The sequence below is a fragment of the Dendrobates tinctorius genome, unplaced genomic scaffold, assembly GCF_039654945.1.
Source record: "Dendrobates tinctorius isolate UK_male_01 unplaced genomic scaffold, ASM3965494v1 ptg000070l, whole genome shotgun sequence".
NCBI classification, from domain to species: Eukaryota; Metazoa; Chordata; class Amphibia; order Anura; family Dendrobatidae; genus Dendrobates; species Dendrobates tinctorius.
The window spans coordinates 93528785-93551555 of record NW_027361738.1 but is presented as its reverse complement, the minus strand read 5'-3'; the positions used below and the strand labels follow the sequence as shown (position 1 = coordinate 93551555).

Sequence of the window (22771 nt, the reverse complement as noted above, 5' to 3'; positions counted from 1 at the left end):
TCTTGCCCAATTGCTGTTTCTCCTGTGTTTCACAATTTAACAAAGGTCAGATGCCTAAAACATATTTTTATTCTACCCAAGAGTCTAATTACCAAAAATCCCATAGCTTCAGTGACTCTCAGCAGCTAAAAGAAGATTTATATAAAAATAAATTGGACAGAACTGGCATTAATGGTTTATAAATTTGAGCAAAATTGCCTCAATGAAGCTTAACTTCACTTCAGATGAACGGCTAAATATTCTCCTCTTTATAAATGTTACATAAGGGCGATATAGAATTAAATATGAAAAATAAATGTTCTTACAAATATGATTTCTGGCACTGAGACACTGTAAACACTTAAAGAAAAAATGGAGGAGAAAAATAAATAATGTAATAAAATGTGAAAGCGAATTCCGGAGCATTGGTGCAGCTCAGGGGCAGTGTACAAGGAGAAGAGGAGGGGGTCTAGTAATGAGCCCTGCGGAACCCCTATAGTAAGAGGATGAGGAGAGGAGCAAGAGCCGGCAAAAGATACAGTGTAGGTGTAAGGAGGTGGCGGGGACCCTCACGTGCCTACTCTCCCCTAGTGGCTGCTCGCAGGATTGCGTGCGGCACCTCATTGCTTATTAATGTAAAGTGCGGTTTCTGGGAAAGGTCAGAGAGGTCCGGCACCTGCGCACTGCAGGACTCTGCTCTGCCCTCAACAGGGCAGAGCAGTGCGCCTGTGCAGGAGCCGCAACAGGAAGCAAAGAAGAAGACATCATCGTTAGAAGATGGGAGGCAACGGACCGCGACACCCATCGGACCAAAACCGGACCCAGACCGCCCCTGGGTGAATATAATATAACTAGTTTTCTTCTCTTTCAGGTTACATCAGGGGCTTACAGAATGCTGTAGATAAGCCCCTGATGGTGGTTTCGGCAGCTCATAGTCCAAAAAATAGGTGACAGATTCCCTTTAATGTTATTGTCATGTACTGTGGTGCATTTGTTATGTATTGTGCGTAGCTTAGGGATGGTATAGAACCATAGGGGATTAGAAAAGAGGGGGGTATCATAAAGATAGGATAGCATAGAATAGATGGAAGTGTTAGTAAGGTACAGGCAGCATAAGGGTTAAGCAGCTGGGAGGAACCAGAGAGCAGGGCAGAGCCACAGGGATATAGGAGAATGGCTTCCTGATTAGAGGCAGAAGCCTGGAAACCCTTGCCCAGGGCCGGTCGTGTGACAAGCATTGGAGCAGACAGTTGCAGGCTGTGAAGATAAAGCTGCTACAGCAGGAAGGGGCCCCAGGCTGGAGAATATTGCAGTCAGGCACCAGCTCAACAGAATTATCCTCAGGACGGATCCAGGGTCTAAGACCGGGGTGGGAGCAGCTGAGATGGCGTTCCTGGAACATTTCCCAATTGGAACCGGACGAGGGGCTGACAGGGACTGTCCAAAGAGGTTGCCCGGATGGCAGATTAAAGGAAGGCATGGCTGGGACACGGATTGTCCAAAGAGATGGCAGGGATTGCCGGGAGAAAAGAGAGAAGGATTACAGTAAGAATGGAGTCTGCCCGGAAGGCAGGGAAAGCGCAGGATATGTGGCTCTGTATGAATCGTGCTGCTAAAGTGATGAGTGCCCTTTGCATTAGTAATGTTGAACTGTTTGAAAAGGACTGTGACTCTGAAGTGTTTTGTGAGAACCGTGGATTTGACAGACGACGAGAGGACTCCAGCAATTGATGTGAATGTTCTACTGCACACACAACATGAGGGACATTGTAGTTCATCTGTGGGGTGCCAGGGTGTGGGAACAGAACAGCCAGTTGCCACGACTAGCACCCTGGCCGCCTTACAAAGGAGCGGTCAGAGAGGTAGGAGGAGGAGAGAACAGTGTCCTTGAAGCCGATAGAGCGGAGCACAGTGAGAAGGAGCTGGTGATCCACAGTGTCAAATGCTGCAGAGAGACCCAGGAGATCAGCAAGGACCATTAGCTTTAGCTGTTAGTAGATCGTTAGACTTTTGTGAGGGCAGATTAAGTAGAGTGCAAAGAGGAGAAACCAAATTGGAAAGTGTCTGTGAGATAGTGGACCCTTACCAAAATTATAAAGTGAATGTGTAGTACAGCGTCCGTGAAGCAGGTGTCAAGTTTTGGACCCCTCCCTCCAACAATATTCTGAATTTGATAGCTTATCCTAAGGAAAATGTAGTGTTTCAAACCACATTCGTCACACATACTGATTTTTCTGTGATTTTAGATATTTGTAAAAAAAATTCCAGGACCTTCGAGAATTTTTCATCTAGTTTATCGAAGCTTTATTTGAACATGCATTCTTTCTAAGTCTATTTTTTTTATGTTCACCAGAAAACTTAATCACCCTCCTTTCAAAATCGAAAAATAAGGAAATTAAAAACTTAAAAAAATTAACATCCTTAGCTTCTCCGCATTTGTAAATGTCCAATCAAAATATAAAACTAATTAACCCATATGATAAGCGTTGTAAAGAAAAACAAACAAAACATCGGAACTTCCATTTTTTTGGACTATAAAATGATATCACTAAAAGCTACAACTCACAGGCAAAAAGCGAGACTCCATACAGGTCACTGTTCTAAGTCAAAACGTTCTCAAGGACATCTACTCTTCCTTTCACCGCTAGAAAACAAGTCATCCTTAAACATTTTGATTATTTTTGCACCGATATGTCACCAAATAATAATCTCCCCAAACCAGTGACCCAGGAGCTGCCTGTCGCTCTGGTGCCCCCTTCAGCTGACCCCCAACTCTTAAGATCTGTAGGTCCAGTTGCGCTCTACACCTCGCGACTCTTCCCGTGTACGTCTACAGCCAGACTGTCATGTTTTACCAATTTTCCCTGCAGAACGTGAAGGACGATGGGCAGCATGTCTGGAGACTGAAACATTTCAATAAACCTGCCTACTGCAACCTCTGCCTGAACATGCTGATAGGACTCGGGAAACAAGGATTATGCTGCTCATGTAAGTCCCTAATAAGATGTGCTGTATGAGGACACAAACACCTAATGTAAAAGCTAAAGGGCTTGTCTTTAGAAGACAATAATTTCTCCTGAAACCTCAGGTGATCGACGTCTCTGCAAGAAGGTAAGTCTGACCATGCATTTCTACTGCAGTGGCCACTATAGGCAGAATGTAGTATTGCATGCCAGTAACAGTGATGGGCTTCCCTGGATTCAGCCTAACCAGATATTTCTACTGCAGCGGCCACTACAGGTAAAATTTAGTATTACATGCCAGCCCTTAATATATTGTAATAAGTAAATGTACCCTATCTGTGTAGGGATGGGGTTACTCTACCACCTGTTCTCATGAAAGCTACACCCCTGAGCCTATGCATGCTGATGCTCTGTCAGCCGTGTTATTATCCATGTGTCATCCTTGTTCTTTCATAGAATTAATTTAGCTCATAAAGGGATCCATCAATAAAAGTATACTAGATTGTATATGGTAGCTTTGTAATATATAAGTGTAGGTGATTTATAGTTAGTATTGTGATTATGGTTTTGTGGGATCCAGAATGTATATTTAGCTCCTGCGTAGATTAAGGTGGTTTGGTGGAGGACCAAGGGGAAACAAGATGTGTTAGGGCACCAAGCAACCATCTAACATGGCCATGCATTTGCATTTCCCTTTTCCCAAAGTCTATAATATGGAGACAACCAGATGAATGACTCTTTTTGACTTGGATAGAGCAATTGGAATGAGTGGCCACTTCTTCTCAGCCATCATGGAAGGTGATCATGGAGACTCCAAGGGTGGTGGAGACCTCAGTTCACATGCCACATGTACTTCTGTGACTTGGAGACATCCGAACATTGCACATTGGCTTCTATGATCTTGGTTGTGCCTTTAAGAGATCTCTGCGGAACTCCTCGGCTTCTGATCCAAGCATAGACCACACAAACTATTTACTGTTCTGATCTTGGTTGTGCCTTTAAGAGATCTCTGCGGAGCTCCTCGGCTTCTGATCCAAGCATAGACCACACAAACTATTTACTGTTCTCCACAATAGGTGAGCAATAAATACATCATTGATGCAGAAGAGCTAGAAATACACCGTGCCAAAGCCACAAGCCTCTACCTCAGAAGCGCTGCTGAAATATTAAAGTCCTGGAGTAATGTGAACTCAGCGAGTCTTAAGTAATGTGATGGTAATATATAGTAATGAAGGTGAAGAAAGCACAGACGAGAAGCGGAGAGACGACCAAGTGCATTGTCACATCTGACTTACACAAAGGCTAATTCCTCATCCTTATTACTTATCTATACATTTATCTATTCCATACAGAGAAAAGTATGTGACCCCTACACAACAGCTCTTGCTCTTTCTACAAGATTTTGGAGGCGTCTGTGGGAATTTTTTCCTCTTCATACAGAAGAACATTTGTGGGCTGAGACCCTGATGTTGGGAAGAGCCTGGACACACAATCTCCATTATAGGATGGGGCTGAGGTCCGGGATCTGTGCGGGCCGCTCATGTCCCCCCCCTTCCATGTGTGTATCGACCTTGTGCACTGGATAGGTCATCAATATATAAATCCCAATCGGCCCCTTTAATCTGCACAACCTAATTATTTGTAACTTTTCTATGATAAACATTTATCTATGTAATGTTTTGGAATATAGTCTTCCAAACATTGAATATAAATGTCAAGTATGACCAGCATTGAACTAGACAATCCTACCATAGCTACCAAGGAACTCCTGATGGGCTTGACACAATAATAGACTCCCTGTTCAGAGGTGACTTTGGAGCAATCTCTTTCTTCCAGGATCTATTTCTTATGGAATAATTTGGTAAAAACCTATCAAATTTTGCCAACAGCAGAGATTACAATTCAGTCACAAGTGGACGGGAATATCTTCTGTATATTTGGGCATGAACGCCTGAAATAATGTCCTCTGGTTCCGGTAGGCCGAAGAAAGCTGACTCTGAAATTGGTTACATACTTTTCCATCTCAAACCAGAGTAAAATAGCTAAAGACCAAAACCGTACATGATGGAGTCTCAGGTTCTCCGTATATCATAGACTTGGCTCTTAGCATGTTTCTTCTCCTTCTGTCCAACTAAAAGAAAGAGAAGGTCATTTTTTTAACATTTTTCCAAACGTGTCCGACAGAGCTCAGTAGCCCATTTGGCCCAACTGTTGATGTTTCGGACCATGCATGACCACCATAGGTAAAGAAAAGATGAAAATTAGTAGGGATAGGCCCGGATAGTGACTTCTATATTACAGTTGATTGATTTAAAGTTTTTGATTAGGCTTCAGGTATCAGTTTTGAGTGCGCTTTGGCTGATAACATTTTGGAAACCTGGTCTTTGTTATCGAAGCTCTACCAATAAGTGGAAAGAAGGAGAGAATAAAAGTTCAGTAATATGAAGGGACCTGGCTGTGTCGCTCATACAGACAATGTTTTGTTTTCTTGGTAATGTCATCGATAATCCTATGATCCCACATTTTGCCTAATGTGCCTGGAAAATCAAATGTTAGAAGCAGATGGTGTATTCCGGAAGGCAACAAATTTACCCAATGAAGACATAGCGTTGTTGTCGTCGTGTGTTACAAATGAACTTGTGCTGCTGAGTACATGGCATCTATGACAACACTTGCTATCTGGAAATGGACTAATCAGCTATTTAAGGATCGGATAAACCAATAGACGAAACATCATAAACTCATATGGCTTTTACTTTCGTGCTTGCCAGCTGCTCATAAGCGTATATTTTGGAAAATGTAGATTTTTTTCTTTTTATATTTTTATTAACAAATGACACCAGTCCATTTGGCTGCCATTAATTTGTCTTCAAAGTACTCATCATTTCGGGGGGTCATTTTTTAAAAATTTGAGTTGGGACTAATTGGATTACACATTTCCTGCCCTGCTCTGATAAGGTTTTCTTGTTTTATATTCATCATGTTTCCCGTAATTATTGACCTTCTGAAGACAACGGAGAAAAAAAAACAGCCCAAGTTTCTCTTTTACGGATTTTCCTGTTTCGACTTCTCTGGAAATGTGGTTGAATTTCTTCTGCTTGTTTTAAATCTTTAAAGTGATGCATTTTTATATTTTATTCATATTTTTTGTTTTCCAGTCTGCAAATATACCGCCCATGAACGTTGCGTTTCCAGAGCTCCTCCATCTTGCATTAAAACTTACGTAAAGTCAAAGAAGAACACAAATGTACGTCCTGGATACAAAGTTTACTTGGAGTTGAGTTTCCAAGTTCAAAAATTTAGATTTTTTTTTTTTTTCCTTTTGACATTAAATTTTCTTGTTTGGTCTTCCAGGTTATGCATCATTTTTGGGTGGAAGGAAATTGCCCCACCAAATGTGAAAAGTGCCACAAAGCCATTAAATGCTACCAAGGCCTCACAGGATTACACTGTGTGTGGTGTCAGATTACAGTAAGTTTGTTCCTCTCTTCTCTCTATATTTGTTCTTTTATTTTATATAAACCGTTTAGTTTAAAGAGAAGGTTGACTTTTTTATTTTATTTATTTTTTTTACGTTTTTGTTTTTTAAAAAATGACAATTTTATTTTGCTGCCAACTTACTTTCTGAAGTAGTAAGTTACCGTATATCTAGAAGGAGTTTTGTAGTAAAAAAAAAAATGGCATTACACAAGTATAGTTTAAAAAAAAAAATATTTGGGAATTCTGAGTTGATCGAGAGGGGTCCTCCATCTACCGGCAAAAGTGGGGAGCAGCTAACAGGTTTCATTTGTTCTGGAGGACTCAAAGGGTCTTTAGGAGTCAAAGAGAACTGAGTAGTTTGTTCTTTCTCCTATAGGGGCACTGTAACAAAAAATAATACTTGGTGTCAGGACGTAGAGCACTTAAAGGACTTATATCAAAATGGGGTCCACTTTAAAGTTCCTGCCACTAAGAACAAAAGGGCCTGATTTTCATTTAATATACTCACATCAACCAAAATTTGGCCCCTTACTCCAAGGGCCCCATGGTAGCCACATGATCTGCTAGTACAAATTGTTTCTTGTTCTCCCTTAGAATTGATTAGTTGGGAGTTAGATCAGACAAATGTGGACAATCCATTTACGAGCACGTGACTGTGTCCCATATCATCCAGACACTTGCTTTGATTTTCTGTAACGTTTTATTATCTCCCAAGTCTCTGTCTTGAAGAATAGGAAGATTTAAAAAGAAAAAAATAATAAAAAATTAAAAATCATACCTTTCTTCTTTTAATATATTTAAAAAATTCAGGGCCATGAAAAAAGACATAAAATAAAAATAAAAATTTCTGATGATATTTTTTTTATAGATTGGAGTATATTTTAATCCATTTTATTCCATATTTTTTTTTTAGATGATTTGGGGGTTATGATCTAACCTGCATCTCCCTTTTTTCATTAAAAATAAAATAATAAATAGAAATTAAAAATAAAATAACATTTTTAGAATTTTTTTTTAGAAATATTTCAAATCAATTGCATTTTTCACTTTAGGTAAAAACAGGAAAAAAAAATCTAAAAATGCAGTCGATCTCTGTGCTTTTAATTAGTCTTTCTGGATGAAAGTCGCTAAAATGAGTAGGAATAATAGAGCAGCACTAAGTACAGCGGTCAGGTAGAACATTTCTGCACAACAATGGAAAAAAAAATTTTTTTTAGAAAAAATCCAGCTCACCGCAGTAGAATCCAATGGCCGGTCACAGAAAGAAGTTCATGTTAGCAGCAAACGAGCACTATCAAAGAAGGAAAGGTATCCAGCAACACATCATCAGTGAATAATTATGTAAAAACAAAAATCTTTAAAGTATGACATGGTTAAAATTATGGTATAAAATCATTAGTTTAGAAAAAAGGAAAGTAACCTGGGAAACTCATGGCTTTTACTTCTTTGATAGAACATTTCTGTACACTATGCTGAACACACAACTCCACAAAAAAAAAAATTGAAGAACAAATAAAAAAAAAAAAAAGTAAGGCTTGACTAAATCTTTTGGGGGAAATAGTGCACATATTTTAAAGAACATTTAAAAAAATAAAAACTAACTATGTAATTATTAACTTTTATTATTATCATTCTGTTGTTTACATTTGTATTTATTGTATTCCTTTGCTATGTACCTATTTATTATTATTATTATTTTATTTTCCATTTGTATTTATTTTATTTTATTTATATTGAATTCCAACAATACCAAAATAATCATATCTAATGATAATTCAATGTTTTACATTTTTTACCGAAAATACAAAAAGGCAGGTTACACATTTCTCATATTGAACATAAATATTCAAAAAGTTATTTTAAAAAAAAAAGTGTCAAAAGTTAAGAATTAGTTGTTTTAGTTATAATGACAGCAACGTTTTCAGGTTAAATAGAATTCCGTAAAATTTAAAAAACACATTACAATTTCAGCTTTATTTTTCGAATTATTTTTAAGCAACTATGACAAAGATGTTTAGACTTAGAACATTGTTATTAATACAAATTAAAAGTAAATAAATGAAGAGGTTTTAAAGACAAAACAGGTGAAGATTTTTGATCGAATCAAGTATCAATTTGTCAATATTATGAATAAGTGAAACAATTCACAGGACCCCGTTCCATCTGCACATCAGTTGTCCGTGACCACCAGAGAGTACCTTGTGAACCATTTACTACCTGTCGGAATCTCCAACACCTATTCTGATTTGAGGTCCAGTACAACGTCATCATGTTAGGAGTCAGGTTTCTGCGGTCGCTATGCAGGAATCCAGACCCTCACATTCTGCAGTCTCCTGCTCTTTATCCACTGCAGAAGAGATTGCAGAGGAGATTGCCTTGCAGCAAATCTCTCCTGAGGCTAAGTCCTTCTCTCCTCTTACTGAGCATGCTCATGGGACGACCTCCCATTGGAGATCAGGAGTCATGTGCTCAGGTCCCGCTCCAGTTCTCATTGGTCCATCTCAGAGATCTGGAGGCGTGCGGAAGGTCCCGGCTGCTATAAAAGGCGCGCATGGCTGTTCCGCCATGCGCTAGTATAGACCATACTTACTGCTGTGTGAATGACGATGAATGCATGATTCTGGTGAATGACTCATTTGAAAGCCCTACCCTGTGATATTACACTTGTGTGAGGGATTGAGTTCAGTACCAGCGCCAGCGCGCCTCTACATCATTGTCCACAGCTGCTAGCGTCCGACATTGCGCTTGCGTCCAACATTGTTGTATAACGGCAGTGTCCTACGCCGCGCTGCAGTAGCAGTCCACTTAAGCGTTCGCGGCTGCGATGCTACACACACGGTAGGTCTAGGAGGACTTAGTACCGCCATCTTTGGCTATTCCTTTGACCTTATACCGTGTATGTAACTACTCTGAGTACTTGTGACTAGAGTTGAGCGACTTTTGGTTTTTTAGGGTCGCGTTTCGTTTCGTGAAACCCGACTTTTCCAAAAGTCGGGTCGAGCAAGATCGTCCGATTATAGGGAAAAGTCGGGGTCGTCCCGAAACATGAAACCCAATGTAAGTCAATGGGGAATAAAAGTCGGTAGTGAGAGGAGGACAGGAAACACACCAACAGTGCCCATTTGAATGCCAAAAGCATCAATTCTTCTTACTTAAGCTTGTCAACCTTAATTAACTTCATAATACAAGTTACGCACTGAAAAATGGGGGTTATTTGGCTACAGACTGTGGGGGGGGAGGGCTGGCTCCAGGTTTTCATGTGCCCTGGGCGAAAGAGCGCCCCTTTAACACATACCACAACTCATCATGCTCCGATACGGCAGAGAAATAGCGGTATAGTACAATGAAAAATACCTCACTTTTTACATCTCATGACGAGGCCCATCTATTTCTCCATACAGAATCATAGGTCCCATATAATGTTTGAAACAGTATATGATGAGCTCCACATAATGCTACAGTATATGCTGGTCCCCATGGATGAAGCTCTACTGTCTTATGGGCCCAAATAATGCTCCAAACATAATGGGCCCCATTTCTAATGCTCTAGTGTATAATGGGCCCTGTAAATGCTGCTCCAGTGTCTGATGTCCACCTTTGGAATCTTCCAGTGTATGGTGGGCCCCATCTATCATTCTCAGACGGTGTTAGGCCCAGTATGGATTGCACGTGATTGCACAAAGGTTAGAAAGGGTACCGTATCCCCAGATAACATGTATGGATAGCGTACACATTCAAAATATATGTCTCAGGAGGCAGGCTTAGACGGTGTTAGGCCCAGTATGGATTGCACGTGATTGCACAAAGGTTAGAAAGGGTACCGTATCCCCAGATAACATGTATGGATAGCGTACACATTCAAAATATATGTCTCAGGAGGCAGGCTCAGACGGTGTTAGGCCCAGTATGGATTGCACGTGATTGCACAAAGGTTAGAAAGGGTACCGTATCCCCAGATAACATGTATGGATAGCGTACACATTCAAAATATATGTCTCAGGAGGCAGGCTCAGACGGTGTTAGGCCCAGTATGGATTGCACGTGATTGCACAAAGGTTAGAAAGGGTACCGTATCCCCAGATAACATGTATGGATAGCGTACACATTCAAAATATATGTCTCAGGAGGCAGGCTCAGACGGTGTTAGGCCCAGTATGGATTGCACGTGATTGCACAAAGGTTAGAAAGGGTACCGTATCCCCAGATAACATGTATGGATAGCGTACACATTCAAAATATATGTCTCAGGAGGCAGGCTCAGACGGTGTTAGGCCCAGTATGGATTGCACGTGATTGCACAAAGGTTAGAAAGGGTACCGTATCCCCGGATAACATGTATGGATAGCGTACACATTCAAAATATATGTCTCAGGAGGCAGGCTCAGACGGTGTTAGGCCCAGTATGGATTGCACATGATTGCACAAAGGTTAGAAAGGGTACCGTATCCCCGGATAACATGTATGGATAGCGTACACATTCAAAATATATGTCTATACATCAGGAGGCAGGCTCAGACGGTGTCAGGCACAGTATGGATTTGACGGCCCAGATTACACAGCGGAGGAGCAGGGAGAGGTAAAGATTGCAAATGCTGGGGCCCTGCCCAAGCAAGGGGGGCCCACTCGTGGGCGTCGGTACTGGCACTGGGCCCCTCATAGTACAGCGGTGTGTCTGACGGCGGGTGTGCACCACCACCGTCAGAGACACTTGATTGCACTATGAAGGACCCTGTGCCAGTGCCCGCGCCCAAGAGTCGGCCTACCCACCTGTCCAGGGCAACGGCACTCGCACGGTGTCGTGCGCTAGGTGGTGACCCCGGCCATGGGGGGGGGAGGCAGCACAGTTAGGGAGTTTTAGAAAGTGGCATATGTTGATGTTGGACATTCAGCTGATGCAAAAGGCGAAATAGGTGAAGTACCAGGAAGAGGTGGACCAAAGCAAGCCATTTTTCTGTCACCCTATGTGTCATCAGGGGAAGGTGGGACAAAATCCTTGGAAACCCATGCTTGGTTCATTTTAATGAAGGTTAGATCATCCACATTTTGGGTTGACAGACGGGTCCTTTTTTCTGTCAGGATTGATCCAGCTGCACTGAAGACTCTTTCCGATAGCACACTTGCAGCTGGGCAAGCGAGCTCCTGTAAGGCATATTGGGCCAATTCAGGCCAGGTGTCCAGTTTAGCAGCCCAATAGTCAAAGGGGAATGACCTGTGTGGGAGAACATCGATATGGGAGGAAAAGTAGTTTGTAACCATAGTTGACGACTGCTGTCTCCTGTCACTTTCCATCGATGCAGTATTACCAGTTGTGTGAGCGGTATTTGAAAAATCAGTCCACAACATTGTCATGAAACCCCTGTCTCCAACGCCACTTCTGCTGTGTGCACCACAAACACCTCTGCCAAGCTGCCCCCGGCCCGTACGACGCGTGTGAGAACCATCACCGCTGCTGTGTGCTGGGAATGCCTCAAGCAACCGATTTACCAGAGTTGCTTGTTTATTAGCCAATATTAGGTCAAGGTTCTCCTGTGGCATGATGTTTTGTAATTTGCCTTTATAGCGTGGATCCAGGATGCTGGCCAACCAGTAGTCGTCATCGTTCATCATTTTGGCAATGCGGGGGTCCCTTTTTAGGATCCGCAAGGCATAATCTGACATGTGGGCCAATGTTCCCGGTGTCAATGATGCACTGCGAGTGCTGGGTGGAGGAGCACTTTCTGGCAAATCCACATCCCTCCAGTCACGCACAAACCCTGTACCAGACCTTGCCACGCCAACATTTTCACTTGCCCCACGAGATGCATCCTCCTCCCCTAAGTAATCATCCCCATCATCATCCTCTTCCTCCTCTTCTTCCTCCACCTCGTCCAGGAGAGGTCCCTGAGCAGACAATGGCTGAATGTCATCAAGGATTCCCTCCTCCTCTTCCTCCTCATCAACATTGGCTGCAGACGCCTGCTCCTTAAGGTGCGGCAAAGTTTGCATGAGCAGACGCATAAGTGGGATGCTCATGCTTAGGATGGCGTCGTCTGCGCTTACCAGCCGTGTGCATTCCTCAAAACACTGAAGGACTTTACAAAGGTCTTTCTGCTTCGACCACTGCACACCTGTCAACTCCATGTCTGCTCTCAAAGTGCCTGGCCGTGTATCCTCCCACAAATGCATTATGGCCTGCCTCTGCTCGCACAGCCGCTCCACCATGTGCAGGGTGGAGTTCCACCTTGTTGCAATGTCGATAATGAGGCGGTGGTTGGGAAGGTGGAGCAATCGCTGCTGCTTCTGCATACGAACGGAGTGTACAGGCGACCGGCGGATGTGCGCGCACAGTCTTCGCACCTTCTGGAGCAGGGCTGTTAACTCCGGATAATTTTTGAGGAAGCACTGCACCACCAGGTTCAAGGTGTGAGCCAAGCAAGGTATGTGGCTGAGTTTTGAAAGGGCTATGGCTGCCACAAAATTACGGCCGTTATCACTAACTACCTTGCCTGCCTCAAGATGTACACTGCCCAGCCATGACTCAGTTTGTCGCTTCAAGTACTCGGCCAGCACCTCGGCGGTGTGTCTGTCGCCCAAACACATCATCTGCAACACAGCCTGCTGACGCTTTCCACTAGCTGCTCGATAGGGGGACACATCGTGTGCAACAGTGGCAGCTGCAGATGGAGTGCTCGTACGACTGCGCTCTGTGGACGAGCTTTCGCTTCTGGAGGAGGAGGGTCGAACGCCTACAGCCAACTGTTTCCTATACCGTGGGCTAGGCAGCACTGTCCCACCACCGGTGTCCCCTGTGGACCCTGCATCCACCACATTAACCCAGTGCGCAGTGATGGACACGTAATGGCCCTGGCCATGCCGACTGGACCATGCATCAGTTGTGAGGTGCACCTTTCCGCTCACTGACTGCTTGCGTGCATGGACAATGCGGTCTTTCACATGATGGTGGAGGGCTGGGATGGCTTTGCGAGAGAAGAAGTGGCGACTGGGTAGGTCATAGCGTGGTACTGCATAGGCCATGAGTTCGCGGAAAGCTGTGCTTTCCACCAACCGAAAGGGCATCATCTCAAACGAGATTAGTTTGGCAATGTGGGCGTTCAAACCCAGTGTACGCGGATGAGAGACTGAGTACTTTCTTGACCTACTCATAGTGTCTGGGAGGGTGAGCTGGACTTGAGAGCTGCATATGGTGGAAGTAGCGGTGGACAGGGTGGACTGAGAGAGGGTTGATGATGGTGATGGAGTTGGTGTTCTTTCTGATGGCCTAGAATCAGTCTTTCGTTGATATAACAGTGGGATTCCCTGACTGCTGTGGTCTTGCAACGACACCTCAACATTTGCTGCTGTGCTAACCGGTGGGCTTACAGTGGGGGAAACAATGTAGCGTTGCTGACTACCTTCGTTGTGATCAGTTGCACATGTGGCACTTGAGGTTTGGTGTTGTGTCCACGCTTGCAAGTGCATGCTGGTTAAATGTCTAAGCATGCAACTGGTATTCAAATTTTTCAGATTTTTCCCTCGGCTAAAGGTCTTTGCGCACTTCTTACAGATAACCTTGGCCTGATCATGAGGATTTTGTTCAAAAAAGTGCCACACTGCACTCTTCCTACTTTGGCAGACATTTTGCGGCCTAGCACGCTGTGATCTTTTGACCCTCTGGACAAGCTGTCCAGCAACTCTTTTGATGTTTGGAACCTGTCTTTGGAGTGCTCCGGGCCTGCCAGATAACAGCTGTTGCGATGTCGATGTCTGCTGTGGATGCTCCTCATCTGAGCTATTGGAAGCAGCACCCTCTTCCCCCAATGGATGCCAATCTGGGTCAACAACTGGGTCATCCATCACCTCCTCTTCTATGTCATGTGCACCTTCCTCTGTGTCACCGTGTATGTGCGGGAAGGGGCACCTGAGTCTCATCAGGGTCAGAATCTGGCTCTGTACACTGCGAGGACAATGTAGTGCTCTGAGTGAATGTACCAGCAGAATCATCCATCAGCGGCTGTGCATCAGTGCACTCCATGTCAGATTCATCTTGGCCTGGGTAATTCACCATTTCACTTGATAATCCAGGCATGGTATGTGAAAACAGCTCCATGGAGTAATCAGTAGTATGGCCTGCGTCATCCTTCAATCTTGGTTGGGGTGAAGGACACAAGGAAAGGTGTGGTTCATGAACATGAGCCTCCAATGACGACTCAGTGCTTTTACTTTTTACAACTGAAGAAGAGGAGGCGATAGAGCTGGAGGCTGAGTCAGCAATGTAAGACAAAACTTTTTCCTGATGCTCTGGCTTTAAAAGCGGTTTGCCAACTCCTAGAAAACTAAGCGTTCGAGGCCTTATGTAGCCAGACGATGACGCAGGGTCAGCACCTCCTGCATTCGGTCCTATTTTGCTCTTGCCACTACCATCAGATCCACCACCAACACCATCATTACCAGCTGCCAACCCCCGCCCAATTCCACGGCCTCTTCCACCAGCCTTCCTCATTTTTGGTAGAAATGTAGACAAAATCCAACAAACTATATAGTAATGTAAAACAAGGTACAAGGTGTCTATAGGACAGGGGAGATTTTGAATTTCTGCAGACACTTGTGGACACTGGACACTTTTGGATTGTGTGAGGCCCACTGATATCTGAGCGCTATGTGACAGGCTCGATGGCACAGCTGTGACCAAAGTGACTAGAGGATAAGGGAGATTTTGAATCTCTGCACACACTTTTGGACACTGGATGGACACTTTTGGATTGTGTGAGGCCCACTGATATCTGAGCGCTATGTGACAGGCTCGATGGCACAGCTGTGACAAAAGTGACTAGAGGATAAGGGAGATTGGATTGCTTTTAAAAAAGCAGTTTGCGGAGCAGTGGGTAAACAGCAATGCAGGAATGTCAGGAAGCCTTAGAAGGCAGCCCAACAACCAACACCACTGATACACCACTATATAGCCTCCCCTTGCACTGCACACACAGTGACTGGTGTGTTGTGCAGGCCAAATTGCTAGCAGCAGAAGCAGTTTTTTTGTCTTCTCATCAGGACAAAAAAAAAAAATTGGGATTGCTTTTAAAAAAGCAGTTTGCGGAGCAGTGGGTAAACAGCAATGCAGGAATGTCAGGAAGCCTTAGAAGGCAGCCCAACAACCAACACCACTGATACACCACTATATAGCCTCCCCTTGCACTGCACACACAGTGACTGGTGTGTTGTGCAGGCCAAATCGCTAGCAGCAGAAGCAGTTTTTTTGTCTTCTTCCCTGCCTAACGCTCTCCCTACAGAATCAGCAGCAACCTCTCCCTATACTAAGATCGGCAGAAGTAAGATGGAGGTCGGCGTGCACGCCCTTTTATACCCCCTGTGACGCCCACCAAAGCAAGCCAATCACTTGCATGCCCTTCTGAAAGATGGTGGTGACCCGTGCCTATGTCATCACGTTGCCCACAGTGTCCGTGGATCCTGATTGGCTGAAAAAGAGCGCAAAACAAACTTTTGAAACGCGACTTTGGCGCGTAAGTCGCCGACCTCGTGGCCGACCTCATCCTAGGGTCGGGTTTCGTTTCATGAAACCCGACTTTGCCAAAAGTCGGCGACTTTTGAATTTTTTCGACCCGTTTCGCTCAACTCTACTTGTGACCTTAACAGGCTCAGCTCTTTTGTTTATGTTCATAGGCATCTCTGTGATTTAACAAAGATTGCTCTGTGCACTTGGGTGATGGTTAACCCTGTGCTCAATACCGCCATATTGCTTCTGCCACCACTTAGCAGCGGTTATATCACCTACTGCACGGTGGACCCCGAGCGGCGAACGCACTTTATTATTATTTTTATTTTAGTGCGTTCCGCCGTTCCTAACACATCATTATGGTGTGACTCACATATGACTTTGTGCCAGTCCAGCTAATCAATAGAGGAGTTGGGGTAGGACGCGGTTCACAAAACTCCTGTCTAACAGAAGTGGACAACAAATGAGGATACTGCACCAAGCTGCTGTGAATCGATTGTTGTAAAACTAATGCTGGCGCCCATGCATACTTCCCCTTCCCCCTTCTTGCAGGGAAGTCGACATACTCATGGCCACGGCCGTGCAGTCACCTCCCCATCTCTCAGCATGTTTCCCTGCTTCCTGCTGTCCGTGCATGCCATTCCAAGTCCAATGGTGCTCCCTTTCTGTTAAAGGGACAGCGCACAGTTTGAAATTTCTCCCAGCCAATACTGGAAGGCATCTTCCTTAAAAGGCACCACCCCCTATAGGTAGGTGCCTGAGCAATGTTCTCCCTATAGTGTTTGTGCAACTAGTGAGTTGTCAGGTCCCTGTACCTGACTCCTCTGATCCTTGTGTAGCCAGAGCCTGAACCCGAACCCCTGGTCCTTGTGTGTCCAGAGCCTGAACCTGAAACTGCATCTGGCGGTACATGAACTCTGATAAACCACACCGACAGTACCTGAACCCAGAGAAGCCACACTAGAGGTACCTGAACCCTGAGAAGTCGCACCGGCGGTACCTGAACCTGTAACCATTCAGTCAGTACTATAACCTGCACCTGTGTCAGGCCCGGTTAGTGTTCCAGAGTTCGTAATGTTGGAGGCTGTTCAAGTATCTGAATCCATCCCTCTCTATGACTCAGTATCATTATCTCTTCTTTTAGGATCCAAAACCTGTATAGTCTGAACAAAGTCTGTACCCTTTCCTGCCAGTGACTCAAAGTCAAGTCTGTGTCAAGGTATCTGACCCCTGGGGATAGCAGCTACAGTACCAGGGACTGCCTAGAAGTGGTACCTGATGTCTACCTGCAGCCTGACTCCACCATTAGGAGCTCCAGTGAAAACCAGGTAGCCGCTTAGCTATGCCCCTTCTAGCTAAACCCACTCCTGTGGCACAGTGGGTCCATGAACGACGTGTGCCACATGCATGCATGACGGATTGCTCATTCTCTGGACCCCGCTGATCCCTGTGTCTCTGGGTGCTTGGAGCTGTATCAACAGTTGTCTCACCAGTGACAGCAAGCAAACTTTTTGTTCCTTCTACAGATGGTGCATGCCCAATTTGAACCCCTAATGTGAGCTGCACCAGCTCAAGTTGCAGTACCTGCGGCCATTTCTATTCAGCCTGCAACTTATGCTTCTAAGTTGAACTTTGCCCTGTCTGATCCATCATGTTACAGTGGGGATCTGAAGCGGTGACGTGGGTTCCTAGAGCAGCGCATGCAGCACCATGAGCTACTAGTCCATCAGCTTCCCATAGATCAGATTAAGGTGGGATTCCTTATGTCCTACCTAGCTGGAGATGCCCTAGTGTGATTCAACCCCTTGCGGAAGAGAGTGGATCCTGTCATCTTGGACCTACACGCCTTCCTGGTGGCTTCTGAAAGGTCTTCGATGAACTTAGTCTTAAACCTTCTTTCCAGTTAACAAGAGCAGAACAGAGAGGTGATGCATGTGAGGGAACCATCATGTCTGGCTCTATCCTTCCAGTGACTGCCTGTTCCCCAGCTTTATGAAGCAGCTGTCCATACTGAATGCAAGTCGACCATGTTGGGTTTGCTGAGCGACATCCTGAACGAAGCAGTCATGAAGAGGGATTTCATTATTGCTGCGGTTGTGGAACATCCCATCTGTCTTAGGCCTGAAGTCTGAAAAACTCCAAAGCCTTTGGTCTATAGGAGAAGCTAACCTTGGCAAGAGTATTCCCTCTCCACCTATGAAACTGACTGTATCTGCATCAAGTGGAGACTTCCAATTGGCGTCAAATATGTTTCTGCAATCTTTGAAAAATCTGTATCAGATTCCCATCTGACATCTTCAGTATCCAGCGAGGTGGTATCTAGCGAAGGAAAAGCCCTATCCGTAAACAGTCAGTTAGTTTCTGAGCAAGTTGTGCTCCAGATAGGAGCATTGCATACAGAGAACATTGCCTTCCATGTGCAGTCTGGTTTATTTTATCTACTTCTCATAGGTCTTCCGTACCTGAAAACTCAAGTGCACATTCTAGTCTGGAGGTTTGGTGAAGTGCTTCGCTGGGGACAGTCATGTCACGAGCGGTGTCTCATCCCTTTACTTCCAGTTCGGCCGCCAGTGTCGCCATCTTCTCCGTCAGATGTGCTAATCGCCTACTCATTGTGTTCTGACGTCTCCGATAGAAGGGAACTGGAGGTGTTATCTCCACACAGCCCCGACAATTCTTTCAATGACCTGTTCCCAAGAACCTCCCCACCTTGAGGATGTATGTTCTTAGACACCAGTTTGATGGAGGGATCCAGAGAAGGTATCTTCGGTTTTCCAGTGGTCAGAAGATGAGAACATCAAGGCGGAGGCATCTTACAAATCTCTACTTTCCACCAACCATGAGGAAGAGCTCCAGTTTGTCTTTGTATCTTCCAAGATGGTAGCTGGTCTTGCTGCGCAGAGAGAGACTTTGCCATTTAAGGTTCCTGGTACTATGCCCGCTTTGTCCTACTCTGAGGATGTCTAGATGGTGAGAAGTATTCTAATGATGAAGAAGAAGAGAGAAGTAACTTTTCCTCTTGTGGACTAGAGTAGATTTGGTTCTGAAGAGAAGACATGGGAGTCCAGTAGAAAGTCTGGCTCCACTTCTTATGCAGAGAATCCTGACAGGCTTGAGAAATAGGGGATGTAAGAGGGTTACTTTAGCGCTAATTCTGACACCCATGCATGGTTCCCCTTCCATGCAGGGTCACTGACATTCTTACTGCTGCATCCACTCGGTTACTTCCCCATCTCTCGGCACATCTCCCTTCTTCCTGCTGGCTGTGCATGCTGCGCAGACTTCTTGCCTAGTGCATTCACGCTCCCCTGCTGTTAAAAAGGTAGCGTGCTTAGTTTGAAAATGCGCTCATCCCATGGCTGGGAGGCATCTTGTATAAAAGGCATCCTCCCCAATACAAAAGGTGCCTCATCAACGTTCTTCCATTAGTGGATGTTTGTGCAACTAGTGAGTTGCCAGGTCCCAGGCCCTGTACCTGAATTCTCTGGTCCTTGTGTGACCAGGGCCTGAACCTGAAACCGCATCCGGTGGTACCTTACACCTGAAGCCGCTCCGGCAGTACCTGAACCCTGAGAAGTTTCAGTGAAAACCAGTTAGCCACTTAGCTATACCCTCCTAGGTAATCCTGGCCCCGTGGCACACTGGGTTCACAAAAGACGTGTGCCATTTGCATGCATGATAATTGGCTCATTTTGAGACAATATGTGAGTAGATTGAGAGCTTTAACTCTTCAATTTTTTTTCTTCCCTCCCCCCATTGGTAAAAATTTTCAGCAGTGTATCACCCATTCCTGGAGATATTAATTGAAGTCATTTGTAGGTTTTGTTATCCATATTTGTGAACAATCGTGGTCTGATTGCACTTTGTGAAATTGCTTAGATAGTTATCAGAAACGCTACTACAGTTGGATGGCAGGTGAAGAAACTGAGACTATATTTTTGAATACAGAATTTTGCAAGAAAACCCAAATATTTTCCATCATTTAAAAATCCTGGTTTCAAAAATATTCATTCACGTAAACTTGTCTTGATCAAAAATCTTCAATTGCTTTGCATTTATAGCACCAGTGCAGAAGAATGGGTCCTTGTGTTTTATACTGTAGTTATGTGCTAATCCTAGTCTGAACATACCTGGAAACAGACAAAACCCAAGACAAAAATGATCATAGACCCTGCTGTAAGTAACTAAATAGTAATACATATAAATAACACAGGGCACTTAGTAAACACAATTTTTTATCAAAAATGTGTCAAATCTATCGCACCACGACAAGCTGTACCCTAATCGGGATGGTCTTATCCTCTAGTATTGAAACCTCAACTTGTGTCCCATAACCTCAATGATAACTGAATGCTTCATATACAGTAGAACCCAGGAGGTTGAAACGCGTTGCTCTTTAGAGTGTGTGTATATATATATATATATATATATATATATATCTAATTCCATCTATGTACTATTGGCTTGATACAATCTAGCTAATGGTGGAGAAGACCCTACTGGACCTATCTAGGCTTCCTATATATCATTCATCTATCAAGTTGCCATGGCTCAAGATGGAGCTGAAGACCTTTAGAAAAAATGCACTCTTGTTATATAGACATTTTGATTGTGCATAAAGCAGGAATTTTTTTTACTCATACTGGATTTGCTGGATTTTGTAGTTTTGTATAAAGTGTTCTACTCATGGGGCCGATGAGGAGACCAGTCACTCCTAGATTACAGCGGACAGCTTCCAAACGTTAGTGAACAGCTGATTTTTGGCCACTTTTACTTTTTTCATACCCTCTTCAACCTTCTTTAATACTGATAAGTACTCCTGCTACTAATGGTCTTAATTTTTTTATGAGAAGGAGAGGAAGTTGATCCAGCTTCTGATCCACAACTCAAATCAGTATAGTTAAAAACATGAAGTGTTTATTTCCAAGGTTAAAAGTATATCCAAGGTATCAAAAAACATCAACGTCTCCCCATGTGTGTGGATGGTGGGGGTCCATAGTGATAAAAAGGAATGGAAAGACCAGACACGTTTAGAACACAAGGAGCGTTCTTAGACTGGGTTCAAACCTGAGCATCAACAAACAAACACTAATAGGGTGATGGCTATTTGGGAAGGGGTGCGGGTTTTAACAGATAAGCAGTAATTAGTTTTAATGACAATATTTTTTTGTGTCCTGTCATACAATTCTTTTTTATAATATAGAGAATACCCCAGAATCAGAGGGGTCTACCAAGGAGAAGACAAACCTCTATTGGATGAATCTTGTTTTTTTCAAATACTTTTATATTGATGACTTTTCATTAGGAAAGTCCATCAATGTACGATCGGTCCAACACATGGCACTTCCACCAGTCTGCTGTTATCTGCTCTGGGGGAGGCCTAGTGTAAACAGGATACAGAGTAGGAACTTTGCACATCACCTGGGGGGGTACTGCAGCTCATCTGTTGAAAAGAAATAGTGAACGCTATGTTGAAGTCAAGATATTAGTCTACAGGAACATGGAAGCTCTTAAATGTGACTGTCTCCTTTCAACAAATTTTTGCCCATAGGCTCAGTTAAATGTAAATGAACAAACTGAGCTTTTATTGCCGTCCTCTTTTGCACTGCTGCCCCAGTCTTTGTTATTTGGCTGCTATGGTGATGTAGCATTGTAAATGCTGCAGCCAATCACTGAGCTCGGGGACTCTCGTCGTATACATCGGCAGAGATTTTGACCTCCGAGATTGGGTGGAAAGTGTGGTGCCAAACCTATGGGTAAATATTTGATACAAAATGTAGCTTATAGTATAGGAGAAAGAAGCCTAGTGTTTGGAGATTAGAGATCCTAGACTACAGGGAAGTGGAACTCATACTTTATGGAGAACTGGAGCTCCTTGTCTATAGAAAAGTGGAGATCCTAGTCTACAGGAAAGTTGCACTCCTACGCTATTGCAAAGGTGTACTTCTAGTCTATGAATACTTGGAGATCCGAGTCAATAGAGATGTGGAGCTCCTAGTCTATGAAGAATTGGAGGTACTAGTCTATGTGGAAGTGTAAATCCTAATATATGGAGAAGTGGATATAATTTCCTATGTCAAAGTGATGCTTCTAGTCAATGGGGAAGTGGAGCTCTTTGTTTATGGAGAATTGGAGCGCCTAGTATATGTAGAGGTGGTTCTACTAGTCTATGAGAAAGTGCTACTCCTATTTCATAGAGAGGTGTTGCTCATAGTCTAAGGTGAAGTGGAGTTTCTTGTCTATGAAGAAGTTTTGCTACAAATTTACAAGGATGTTGAGCTCCTGGTCTGTGGAGAAGTGGTGCTTGTAGTCTATGTTGAGGTAGTTGGGTTGCCCCTCACACTCAAAGATGGTGTAGCTCCCCACAGGTGGAGCTGTAGTCCCAGGGCAGTGTAGGTGCAATGGATGAGGAGAGGCACAGAATGGTATAGAGGCTGGTACCCAGGTGTAGCGGTGCTGGAATAACTGGAGGACACCAGAGTATGCGGTTCCAAAGCTTTACTCACTGTTTTCAGTTCACACAAATGCCTGCCTCCGCACTGTGTTCTTCAGGTCAGGGCCCCAGCCAACCTCCAGGCAGGATAGGATTCTCCCCTCCACACTCCGCCAATATGTACCTTACTGAACGACTCCTCCAATGCGCCTTTAGGTGCGAAGCACTCCAGTACTTAGTTACCCTGGAATGCCTCTCTCTAGGTGTTCCTAGTCTTTACTTTTTTGACAGACAGCTGTAGCCTGCTTCGGGGACTCCTCCCTGCTTCCCGGCTCACTATCCAGTTGCTGTTGTGTCCCAAGTCTATGATGGGAGTAAGGCGTTAGTGGCTCACTACTCCTCCGGTGTCTGTTGCCAGACATAAAG

The 22771-nt window shown here is 44.2% G+C and overlaps 1 protein-coding gene across 1 annotated transcript in view; it reads left to right on the top strand.

Annotated features, from left to right (window-relative positions):
• DGKB (diacylglycerol kinase beta) overlaps positions 1–22771 on the top strand; it is a 738755-nt gene that overhangs the window by 264814 nt on the left and 451170 nt on the right. Inside the window, exons 10-12 of the mRNA XM_073582131.1 lie at positions 2850–2967; positions 6101–6189; positions 6297–6413. Coding sequence (XP_073438232.1) covers positions 2850–2967; positions 6101–6189; positions 6297–6413 — 324 coding nt within the window. The remainder of the gene's footprint in view (positions 1–2849; positions 2968–6100; positions 6190–6296; positions 6414–22771) is intronic.